At 37.3% G+C, this 12,870-nt stretch overlaps 1 protein-coding gene across 7 annotated transcripts in view; it reads left to right on the forward strand.

Moving 5' to 3' along the window:
* ITGB8 (integrin subunit beta 8) overlaps positions 1-12,870 on the forward strand; it is a 52,937-nt gene that overhangs the window by 20,316 nt on the left and 19,751 nt on the right. For all 7 annotated transcript variants that reach the window (XR_001465128.4, XM_046933080.1, XM_040695440.2 and 4 more), the window contains exons 5-9: positions 197-362; positions 4,094-4,252; positions 9,286-9,381; positions 9,474-9,563; positions 12,168-12,302. Coding sequence is in view for 6 of the 7 variants with exons in the window: in XM_046933080.1 (XP_046789036.1) it covers positions 197-362; positions 4,094-4,252; positions 9,286-9,381; positions 9,474-9,563; positions 12,168-12,302 (646 nt within the window). In the remaining variant the exon portion in view is untranslated. The remainder of the gene's footprint in view (positions 1-196; positions 363-4,093; positions 4,253-9,285; positions 9,382-9,473; positions 9,564-12,167; positions 12,303-12,870) is intronic.

The raw sequence follows: 12,870 nt of genomic DNA on the forward strand, positions 1-12,870 counted from the left end.
ATTGTTTACGTTGAACTTAGTGTTATGAGGAGTTATTTTTTCTCTTTAGGTATTTCTTTTACTATTCATATATACATTTTCACTAGTAACAGGATTTTGTGTGGGTTGATAGGGAATATTTACATCTCCTTCAAATGGAAAATGTGGACTGTGATAGACTTTTTACTAAATTTTGTTCTGTTTTTATTTTGTACAGCGATTATAATTTAGATTGTATGCCGCCTCATGGTTATATTCATGTGCTATCCCTGACTGACAATATAGCAGAATTTAGAAATGCAGTGAATAAACAAAAAATTTCTGGGAATATTGATACACCTGAAGGGGGTTTTGATGCAATGCTCCAAGCAGCTGTTTGCCAGGTAAGGAATTTATCAACAAAAGACCAGATGGTACTTTTGACATGAACATATATATCGTTTCAACTGTGCTCAGTGTTACTGAATTCACATTGTCAATTATAGGCCAGAAAATATTAGGATTTCTTTCTCCTGTTTCATTATTTACTTTTAAGCTATGCATTTTGGTTTCCAGATGAAACTGAGAAAGGATAGAATTAGGAAACAGAATGGATAATGAAATCAACTGCTTCTTCCTTGAACAGACATGTGAATTACTTTCAGTCAATTAGAAATCAGTGTCAAAAATCACTGACGGCCTCCTTGTGTTCCCAATGAAAGACATACCGTTCGCCATTTCTGCTACTGAAGAATGTACCTGAAAACTGAAGAATCAGTTACATGTTTGCTTGTGTAGATAAAGAAAACATATGCACTTTGGTGCTATCTCAGCTTTTAAGGAATTAATATTTGAAAAGATACAAATCAACTAAAAATTAACTTTTATCTATTGATAAAATTGCATCCCCATTTCTCCCATGCAGAAAGAGATGGAAAAGATTTGTATCCGTATTTTCCAAGCTGTAAGACTATTAAATAACAGTAATTTGTTTGCTCTTAAAGGCTTTTTTGCATGCCATTTTCCTTGAAGTAGTGCAACAGAGATTTTGAAATTTTACTGATTCTTGGGTTTACCAGTGCTCTGTAGGATAACTCTTTCTGATAATTCTGCTCCCAGCCAAACCACAGGCTTCTAGTGCAGTTCTTGTTTCTTGGGATAATGTCTGTGTAACTCTTTTATCTTGACCATTTTCACATTCTCTTTTGGAGCAGTAGAAGGAGTCAAGGCCAAAAAGGAGCCCAAGCTATATGATAAAAATGAATTGTTTGGTTCCAATTTTATTTTCAGTTTTTGATGAGCGGTAACACGGGTAAATAGCATTTTTTCTCAGACACTGTGATCACAGCCGTCAGAAAAAAATTTTCAAAAGCTTTGGAAAAGTTCCTTAAAATGCAGTGTTTCTCACTGGATACATTCCACACTTACAACTTGTGAGCTTTAGAATCATCTGTGCTTCCTAAAGCAATAGAATGAAATAGAATGAAAACATGGGCGCATCTCTCCTATGAAGAAAGGTTGAGGGAACTGGACTTGTTTAGCTTGGAGAAGAGAAGGCTTTGGGGAGACCTCATTGAGCCTTCCAGTACTTGAAGGGAGTGTATAAACAGGAGGGGAAGTGACTGTTTACATGGGATGATAGTGATAGGACAAGGAGGAATGGCTTTAAACCTAGACAGGAGAGATTTAGGATAGATATTAGAAGGAAGTTCTTCATTCAGAAGATGGTGACACGCTGGAACATTTTGTCCAGAGAGGTTATGGATGCCATCCCTGGAGGCGTTCAAGGCAAGGCTGGATGTGGCTCTGGGCAGCCTGGTCTAGTGGTTGGTGACCCTGCCCACGTCAGGGGGGTTGAAACTACATGATTTTTGAGGTCCTTTTCAACCCAGGCTATTCTGTGATTCTGTGATTCTGTGAAGTTTGCAGATGACACCAAGTTGGTAGGGAGTGTCAATCTGTTTTTAGAGGGATCTGAACAGGCTGGATCACTGGGCTGAGACCAATGGGATGAAGTTCACACAAGACCAAGTACCAAGCCCTGAACTTTGGCCGCAATTACCCCAGGCAATGCTATAGGCTTGGGGCAGAGTAGCTGGGAGACTGTGCAGAGGAAAAGGACTTGAAAGTGTTAGTCAACACTAGGCTGAACATGAGCCAGCAGTGTGCCCAGATGGCCAAGAAGGCTAATGGCATCCTGGCTTGTATCAGAAATAGTGTTGCTAGCAGCACCAGGGAGGTGATCATCCTCCTGTATTTAGCTCTGGTGAGACTGCACTGTGAGTACTGTGTTATACTTACCACAAAAAAGGCACTGAGGTCCAGTAGCATGTCCCAAGAAAGGCAACGAAGCTGTGAAGGGTCTGGAGCTCAAGACTCATGGAGAGTGGCTGGGGGAACTATTATTGTTTAGTCTGGAGAAGAGGAGGCTCAGAGGTTACCTCATAGCCCTCTACAACTACCTGAAAAGAGGTTGTGGCGAGGTGGGGGTCAGACTCTTCTCTTAGGTAACTAGCAAAAGGCCAAGAGGGAATGGCTTCATGTTGCACCAGGGGAGGTTCAGGTTGGATATTAGGAAAAACTTCTTCTCTGAAAGAGTGGTCATGCACTAGAACGAGATGCCCAGGGAGGTGGTGGAATCACCATCCATGTAGGTGTTCAAGAAACATTTAGATGTGGTACTTCTGGTATTAAAAACCATGGTTTATTGGGCAGCGTTGTTAGTAGGTGGACAGTTGGACCAGATGATCTTTGAAGTCTTTTCCAACCTTAATGATTCTGTGCTTCGTGAGAATGAGGAGGCTTTTGCACTAATTTAGTTGTGAACCAAAATGAGAACAATATGCTATTCATATCTATAATCATGAACTATAATTTATATTAATGTGCATTCCTTTTGCTTACAAAATAACTTTATAACTTGTTCCAACTTGTTCTAACCAATACATCCCTGTTGCAAGCAGAATCAGGTTAGTACATGAAGTTTGAATTTTTGGTTGCTCAGACATATGAAGGAAGAAGTATTGAGCTGACAAATGAAGTATTGAGCTGACAAATGAAGTAGTGGATGTTAGAATCAGGGAGATTCTACACTGCTGGAGGAAAAAGTGGGATTTTTTAAGATGTAAGCTGTTTTCAAATAATGCCATTAATACCATCATAATACCATGCTGCTAGGATTCTCTGGGTGAGGCTGGTGCCTAGCATGTAAACTAGAAAATACAGTACACCGCTGTGCATTTATTGCTTCTTCTATTATTACATACTTGTTTCCCATTGAGAGCTAGCAGAGAATGAGTCTGAGAAAAGAGCTAAATCCCTCTCTGCAAAGCAAAAAAATGAAAGAATAAATCTTGAAGCCTGACTGAGTGCATGGATTGTCCTAAAGGTAGGTGTCAGATGAGGCGGACAGTATCTGACAGTGTTAAGGGAAGTGGCAGAGATGAGGCAGAGTTGTAGGAAGGAGGAGCAAGAAATGAGGCAAAAGGAAGAAAAAATGGAATTAGTCAAGAAGGTGGAATAATAGCGAAGGAGAATGAAAAAGAATATGAGGTGATTCATGTCTTCCTCTTTTTTTTTTTTTTTTTTTTTTTGAAGCAGTCATTCATTCTTTGAAGGGAAATAAATGTTCTGGAAATAAGCACCCAACCCAGTGTAGATCTAAGCTTGCCCTGGTATATCCTTTATATCACTGAATTCCTAAAGCACACTGGATTTATATTTGTTGGTTGTAATGCTTTTGGGATCCCAGAAAATTACACAGATGTTACAGATGTATATCTTTCTATGTACTAACAGTGTGGCAGCTGTTAGCCATGCCCACTATAAAATGCATAATTTGGTTATATTTTGAGGGATCTTCCTTCAAAAATGAAAGCGAGTAGTAAGTGGATCTCTGACTCTCAGAATAGTTTTCAGGCATAGGATGTGAAAAACATTTACATTCCAAATTAAAAAAAAAAAAAGAAAAAAAAAAAAGGAAAGAATGCTTTAAATATCCTGATTTAAACCCAGTGTTTCTAAATATTCCAACACCTGGAAGCAGACTTCTACATTCATCTTTCATTTTGTTATTTATTATTATTGATGGTAGGTAGTTACCTCTTTCTTATGTTCAGTTTTGTTTCCTTTTCAGAGCCACATTGGATGGCGCAAAGAAGCCAAGCGGCTACTTCTTGTGATGACAGACCAAACTTCCCATCTAGCCCTAGATAGTAAATTAGCAGGGATCGTGATTCCCCATGATGGAAACTGCCATTTGAAAGATAATGTGTACGTCAAAGCTACGAGTATGGTAAGGTATATGTCATACATTCTGCCTTCAGGGAAGTGGTGTAAATGAGGTTTTTAGGTTGATGCCAGAGCATTGCTTTCAATTTGATTGTTAAAATAATATTTTCCCAGGTATGCAAGATGTGTAATAAAGAATCAGTTGCGTGGAAATATTGAAATCCTTTCATCTGACATAAAGTGTTTTGTAGTCTGAATCAACAGTACAGAGCACAGGAGAATATATTACTGTTTTTTAATGTGTTTTTTACTGTCATCTTACAAGAATGGCAAATGTTCTGTGTATAACATAAGTAGGAGGCTGTGATATTTTGCAGAAGAGGCTCATAATGTGTCAGAATTGCATATACTACTGAGACAAAGGTATTGATCACGCTTTATGGTCAGAAGATGCATAGTTGCATTGTTTGAAACGACTTTGTGAGAGAAAACTGAAGACATGCAACAATGATGAGCTATTCCAACCTTGATAGACTAGGAAATACTGAGGTACCACAAAGCTTTGCTGTGTTAATGCAGCAGTAAATATATGTGAATCTAACAGTATAAAACAAATGTGTTGAAATACATACCAGTGTAAAAAGTTGCTTCAAATCCACTGTGACAAAAAAAAAAAAAAAATCTGCCTTCAGCAGATACTATTAACTTTCAAAAGGATTTCTTCAAGTATGTACAAAATAGTTATGAGTGATTAAGAAAAAATTGTTTTCATGAGATTTATACTATTGCACTTGCTATTTCCTTGCATTAATGTAATCCATTCATTTGAAGAAATGTGAATCATTACTAAATTGCTGTGTAATCACCAGAAAAATGGAAATAAGATCTGTGGTGTCATTACAGCACTCAGAGTTTTCGTAGTTTTGCTCGTTGCACTTAGTTGAAGCATCCAGCCCATGTTCAGGCCAGACCATTCAGGAAATCAGTGAGGGCTGCATGCAGGCCGGCCCTGAACTGGATTCCAGCACAGATGCTTACTGGGATGAAGAAGCAAAAGGAGATTATAGTGAAATACAGGAGATTTCCAGTAAGAGGGGGGTGTTCAGAACTTTGTTGAGTGGAGGAGGCAGCCGAGCATGTGCTGACGGGAAGGTCATCTGGATTTCTGATTATATGATGTTCTTACAGTAACTCACTCCCTCTGTCACCTTTTTGGATAATCTCCCTCACTGATGTCAGGATTATTTATTTCCCTCTAACTAGTCTGTCCATTTTCAGTATTTTTAGTGTCTCTAGGATAAAAACAATGCCTTCCTTTGTTCTGCAAAAGCAAAGAATTCAGAAACTTTCCTTTCCCAAAACGGAGCATACTTATGGGTTATGATGTCCCTAACTCTACTTTTTTTCCACTGCTTTATTACACCATTAAACAATTGGTGTAGATACAAATCTGTTTCTCAGATTCTGGATTTCTTTGTTCATAAAGATACTGTCAGTTTCAGAAAACAGCAACAACCAAAAAAAAGCTATCCAGCTTGAGAAATTAACTTTTCTTTCTATCTGAAAAACTTCACCAATATAAAATGCAGACAAAAGTCTGTTTACGGACAAAATTAATCTCCTTCAAAGACAGATTGATGGCTGACTAAATTTTTTTTTTAATTTTATTTTATTCTGAGATGAAGAATCATGATTTTATTATCCCATTTACAGTAAGAAATCTCCATTATTTTTCCTACTGATGCTTTTGTGTGATTATGTAGTCTTTCAGGCTGTCCAAATGAAATGACCTTGAAGGATACTTAAATCAGCACATTTTGGCTCATGTGTTGTCTGGCTGCTAGCACATAGTTTTTTCAGCCACTGGCTACCTCTTCCATGCCTGCATCTATAGTACTGGAACAGGTGCAGAATGGAAATCTTTCTCAGTATCAGGTATTTTCTGGAGCAGATTTGACAAGATAGCACAGTAATGTCTAAAAGAGTAAGTGTACTGGGTTCCTATTTTTTTTTTCTCAGTAGTATATAATCTGTGATTATTTCAGATATATTATCATTAGCTGAAAAAAGAAAATCCATGTAACTAATATTTAAATGAGATGTTGTGAAAGTATCAATTCTTTCTTAAATAAGTTGCAAAGAAGAAACGTAGTTTTCTTTTTTTCCTTTTCCTTCTCAGTTCAGTTTTGATGTGCTATGTTAAATGAAAGAGCCATCTGTGATAATATTGTGCTCCTACTTTCATTCCTAGCGCCTGATAGTCTAGAGAAGTTTGAATTCTGGCATACTTTGATTTTTTTCTCGTTCCAGTTAAGAGGACCTTTCCTTATTTATTTGTATAAGCCTAATCTTTAAATCAGAAATGTTTCCAGTTATTCACTTTTCTTCTCACTTCTTTCTAACTTTTGTTAAGTAGTCATGCACAGATCAGCAAAAAGCATTAGGCAAGAAAGAAATCCATCTCCTTTTTATTAGATCTGTGCTCAGTTCACTCCCTTTCTGAAATACTTAATGTCTGTTTTAGTTATCTTCTAAGTTTAACACAGTAGGTTAAAATAATAAAATGAAGATGTAGTTGGAACAAGAGAGAAGATCTAAAATGGGAATATATTCTCCTAAACAGTAGTGGGAGTAGATAAGATAAAAATACTTAGAGTACACCAAGGTTTTTATCGCAAGCAGAATGAGATTCCTCAAGTGACCAACAGTCCCTTATGTCATCTCTTTATGTGCTTAAAATAAAAAAAGATAGTGTGATTCTTTTGGGGCTTTAAAAAATATATCCATTCTAATACAAAGGAATTTTGTCCTTCTAATCTGTAGTGAGACTTGGATATGCTATTAACCCAATAGGCACTGTAATGAGTTAGAACTGGCAAGAAGATGGAGGTTCAGTTTTTCTTGTGAGTAGACTCTGTAGTTTGGGATCTGGTCCCTACAACTCTTGAATGTGTATGTATGTCATCTTTCTTAGGCTCTATCTGAATAAACTTTTGTTTCATGGAAACCCATTTCAGTTACTACCAGTCTTGAACTTTTGCCATTAGTTGCAGAGATCTTGAAGGGTCATTTTACTGGAATTTGGACATGTCTGCTGTCATCTGGTGAGCAGGGGACTAACTTGTTTAAGCACCCTCTGATGATCTGTCACCATTGCCCTGCGTTTGTAGTGCAGGGGGTATTTATACAACATCTAGTTTCACTAGCCCATGTCCTGGGAGCACTTGGTTCATGTGTGATCCGCTAGTCATCTGCATGTGGCAGATAGCTTGTGCAGGCCAAGGAGACCCTATCACTGTGGTCTGTGGTCATGGAGAGGGGAAGAGGCCTTAATACAGTATTGTGAGAGAGGCAACAAGGCCTCCGCTGCTGCACTTCAGTCTTAAGTAAGGAACATATACTCTCTGGACCTTCATGTATGGCACACTCGGAAGCTGCAGCTATAAGAACGTCTATTTATTGCTGTGTTACCCAACATCTATCACTTACTTTAAACAATATAATCTCTTATCAAAGGATAAATGAATGGAGATCCTGTCTAAGATCAAACTGCAGCAAGGAGCTCCTTTGTTCTTTCTGTCCAAGGCTATTTATAATAGTGCAATGTGGTGGAAAATGGATTTTACCCCCTTGCATAACTTTGTCTCTGCTGTCCTGGCTTTCAAATTACTGTTAGGATAGCATTTGACTTGCAGGCTGCCTTGAATAACAAGTGGCACTCCGAGGAGTAATGAATTGTGCAAGAAAACTGTGAGAGCATGTTTGTGTAGGAGAAAGGAAGAAAGAAAATGTGGGACAGATGATGAAAAATGGCAGGAAGAGAAAGACCGCAGAAGTATGTGGGGTAAAGCAGTTGTCTTGACACGTGTATAGGTGTCCTGATGAAATCTCTGGAGGGGCACGAACCCCAGTTACTTTACTATGTTCTGTCATTAATTTTAGATGTTGGATTTACTTCCTAGAAAGTATTCCCAGACTTATAGTAAATCAGCTATGACTTTCAGATTCAGTTTGCTTTGGAGTACTGGAACTGAAAGGAGTCCCACACAACCCAGATGTACAAGCCCACTGAGACCACAAAGACCTTTGTTCTTCCCAATATCTTGGATGAAGGGATAGCAACATACTTCTTGTTCCCAAGTCTAAGTCAGATCTTGTAGCAAGATGCATAGGAGGGCAGGTCACAGCACAGGACTTGCCTTCATAGGTACCTCACCAAGAAGAGTAATGTCGCCAGTGTGGAGAGAAGTGAAACTCATGCTACCTTCCTCAAGAAGAAGCAGGGTTCAAAAACTGTAGCAGGCCATTGCAGTGACAACTGGAGACATTGCTCCTTAGGCAAGTCTTGGAGAAAGCTGTCAGCTGTAAGATATGTATTGCATATTGATCTGAGCTAGTGGTTTCATTTTGCTGATGTTTCTGATCCCCAGTACCAAAATACTTTTCTGAGAAACAAATCTATAATCATAGAATTGCTTAGGTTGGAAAAGACCTTAAAGATCATCGAGTCCAACCACAACCTAACCATACTACCCTAACAACCCTTCGCTAAATCATGTCCCTGAGCACCACCTCCAAATGGTTTTTAAACACATTCGGGGATGGTGACTCAACCATCTCCCTGGGGAGCCTATTTAATAACTCACCACTCTTCAAACTATACCTCATCTTGATGCCCTTATGTCATTCTTTCTCCTTGACTTTTGAGCAAGAATCCACTTGTTGTTCTCAGGAATCCTTTTATTATTCTAGGCAGACCATGGAAAATACCATATCCAGCAGCTGTTTCATAAGCATCAGACTCCAACAAAAAGGTAGTGTGTGGAGAGTTCATTTAGTCCTACCAATCTGCAGCACAGCTGCAGAGCTGACAATGGAAGTGTATTGCACTTCACCTGATGCACTGATTTTAACTGTCTTGTTGTTTTTATTTTTTTAATATTCAGTCAGCCCTACCTTCTTTTGGATGTAGGCCTAACATTTCTCTGTACATTTAAGAATAAGGATTGGAGTGGCTTTGGAGCCCTGTATTATGTCAAACATAAAATCTAAGGTTTTCCCTTACTAAACTACAGTCCTCTTTGTTTTATTTTGCAGGAGCATCCATCTCTTGGGCAGCTCTCCGAAAAATTGATTGATAATAACATCAATGTCATTTTTGCAGTTCAAGGAAGCCAGTTCCATTGGTATAAAGTAGGTTAGAAACCTGATTATTTTTCTAAATTTGAAAACACAATATTTTATTAAATATTTTGAATGTGCATAAATTATTGTATTTTTTGTAGGATCTGTTACCTCTGTTGCCTGGTACTGTTGCGAGACAGATAGAATCACAAGCAGCAAATCTCAATGATTTGGTGGTAGAAGCTTATCAGGTATGATCAGAATGACTGTGCTGGATGCTGTCTCTGTACAGGTTTTTTTTTTACTTTTCACACTCTAGAGCCTAAAATTGGAATTTCCAGGCCCCTATATAAAGTCCATGTTTCCTACTTTTCTGAATGTCCAGGTTGGTGGGTGACTGTATCCCTAAACAACTCTCAAATTCCCAGGCTGTTGGCTTTCCAAAATCAAGAGCTAATTTTATACTAAGGATGCTCCTTAATACAGCGTTTGATTGTTCGCACCTTTTGCCATGTTACTTCCAAAGAAATTTCTGTTTCCTTTGTATTTTTGGATCTCAGATCTTTGGTTACATGCCAGACACTACTGCCTAGCTACCATAAAAATTCAGAGCAAAAGGACACTGCAATATTTATAGGGTTTTACCTCATAATTCTTAGAAAATTGTGTAAATTATGTAAATTTCCATTTTACAAGGACGTAGTTTGACAACAGCAAGAATTGTGGAAAGCAGCATTTACATTGCACAGGACAGCATAATGTTTCAGGGTTTTAATACATTGCAGTGAAGATAAGTTTTGATAGGGATTTGAGAGAGAACAAAGGAAATGGCTCTGTGTGCTTCTGCGTAGAGTTCTCAACTAGAAGTAGTACTATGGGAAAAAGCAGTTTCACAAATGATTGCTGAGGAATGTCAGCTTTTAAGGGAAGACTGTCATCTTGATAATGAGTGAAAGAGGGGATAAACAGCTTTAAAATGAAGCTATGTGGTATACATTTGATCCACTAGCGCAAAGGGAGCGCATAGAGCAGGAGTGAAATAAAAATAATAGGCTAGATAGCTGAATGCTTTCCAGGTGTGCAAGTTACATAAATATGCAAGGTTAAAAAGTTAGAAAATTAGTTATAAGCCTATATGCGAGGTATCTGTGTGCATCACATTAATTTTGATTATTTGGATATGAAATTGCCCATTATGCTAGGTTAACCATCTAAATGAGGCTCTTCGGTTGCTTTCAGCAAATTAGCTCTAATGAGGAGCCAAGTCCCATGTCTGTTACTAGCGGTAGAGTGGGCTTGTGTGCGTTTTCACAATGTCATATTGGAAACATTGTGCAGACGCCAAAGACATTCAAAAGCAGAGAAAGTATAATCAAATTGCAGATATATTCTCCCTGGTATTAGATTTTCTCTTCTAAATCAAGAAATCTCATTTTGAAAATAGATATTTGCAGGAAATAGTGAAATACTGCTTGCAAAAAATAATAATAATAATAATAATTTGCAGATCATGGTTCTTCTGAATGCCACTTTTACACTGTCCACCCTTAATTGTATCCAAGTTTTTACAGGATAATCCAGGGCAAGCATTCAAGAAGAGGAAATAAAAATTTACAAAATAATCCTTTCTGTTAAATAGAAGATTCTGTGGGACTTTCCTTCTCCAGCCACCCCCAGTTTGTTCTTGCTTTATTTTCTTTTTTTTTTTGGACAGTATCATCCTTCCTATCTTAAACTGCACTGGATTTGATACTTCTGAATACTTTTGTCATGGTTTTAGTTTCTTGTAATATACAAACAACACAGTGAACAGGGTTTGAATGTTTTGCCTTCATGATAGCATAAGTATTTACATAAGAAAATTTAGTGTTGATGTTTGATGGCAGTGGGCCTCTTGTACTCTTGTTCTAAGCAGGGAAGCCTTAGGCTCAGTTGTGGAAAACCTTGTCTGGAAATCCCTAAAAAAACAAAGATGAGTCACTACTTTTGAAAAAGTTACTTAGCTAAACATGTGTTCAGATTCATATAATTAAATTTTCATTTGCAACAGTAATGTCCCACAAAACTAATTTTAAAAATACTAAGATGCAAGGAATGTTACTGTTTGTAAGGAAATTTAGTAATCTCTTGGTGCAATAAATTTTTACAGAGTTTTAATATGTTTGCAAAAGGCAAAGAGGTAATATTTCTTTTGTAATTACTAAATAGGATTTTTGAGGACATAGAAAATAATGGTTACAAAGCAGGCCTTTTACTTATTTTGCATTGTAAAAAGCCCTACTGGGAATTATCAGATTGTTGACTAATATAGTTGTATCTGACCCAAATAAATCAGGAAGGGTAATCCCGGTAACCTTTGTATCACCCTAAGATTTGCTCAGATGAAACTTTTCCAAGACAGATGCAAAATATCACAAGTTTAAAGCATTGATTCAATTAATAACCTTTTCTGCTGAATAAGAATAGTTGTATGCATGCTTTCTGTTTTTATTTTTAGTGTGCAGCTAAAAGACAACATAGACTTTCAGACAATAAGAATTTTTGTTACACATAGTTGTTAGAATAGATTTTCAAATTGCCAAAAATACAGCCTCAAAACCGTTTTAGAAAAGCTGAAAACATTTTTTATGTGGAAAATGTAATCCACTTCATCAGAGCTACCAGTTCATTGATTGTGTATATTTGGAATGTAATTGGGTCTTTATATGGGAAACAATGCTTTAATTCATTTCTTTATTCACACAGACAAGCTTTCTTCATTTCTAGTCAGTCATAGTAGCAGTACTTGGTATTAGTCATTAATGCACATTACATGTTGGAAAGCAATGTGACTAAAAGTTGCTTTCTGGTTACAGAAACTAATCTCTGAAGTGAAAATTCAAGTGGATAACCATATCCAGGATCTTAATTTCAATATCACTGCAATCTGTCCTGACGGAAGCAAAAAAACTGGCATGGAAGGATGTAAAAACATTGGATATAATCAGGAAGTATGTTGATAGTTTTCTTTCTTCAAGGAACTGGAATACTTATTTTTCTGTTTGGTTGGGTTTCAATGGTGTGAAATCTTCTAGGGATTTACTGAAACTGAACTTTAGTGATTAATGATCACAGACTCTCTATTATTCTCTGGTTTTATTTTTCCAGAATCTCATTTTAATTCTCACTAATCTTGTGGGACTCAGGCTCAAAGCTTTTCCTGAAAGCTAATGTCCATTAAAACTGTCCTCCTTTGTCCTTCACTGGACACAATGGCTGTGTTCATTGTGATGAAATTTGTACTTAAAGAGGTTGAAAGATAATCACCCAGTGGAAAAGAATCGTTGAAATTTGTGCTGCTTGGATCTGTACAAGACACCACCTTTCCCTCTCCTTGCTCTAGTAGCCTTTGTGCACATTCAGAGTCATGGGTAATTAGTTTATTTTATAAATCGAATTGATAAAATGATTTATTCCCATTTGAATCTGTACCACCTACTGAATGAAATGGATTATGAAACTGGAGCATCATGCACCATGAAAATGTGGGGGAAGATGTCTGGCTAATATAAAGAACGC

The sequence above is a fragment of the Gallus gallus genome, chromosome 2, assembly GCF_016699485.2.
Source record: "Gallus gallus isolate bGalGal1 chromosome 2, bGalGal1.mat.broiler.GRCg7b, whole genome shotgun sequence".
Lineage (NCBI taxonomy): Eukaryota > Metazoa > Chordata > Aves > Galliformes > Phasianidae > Gallus > Gallus gallus.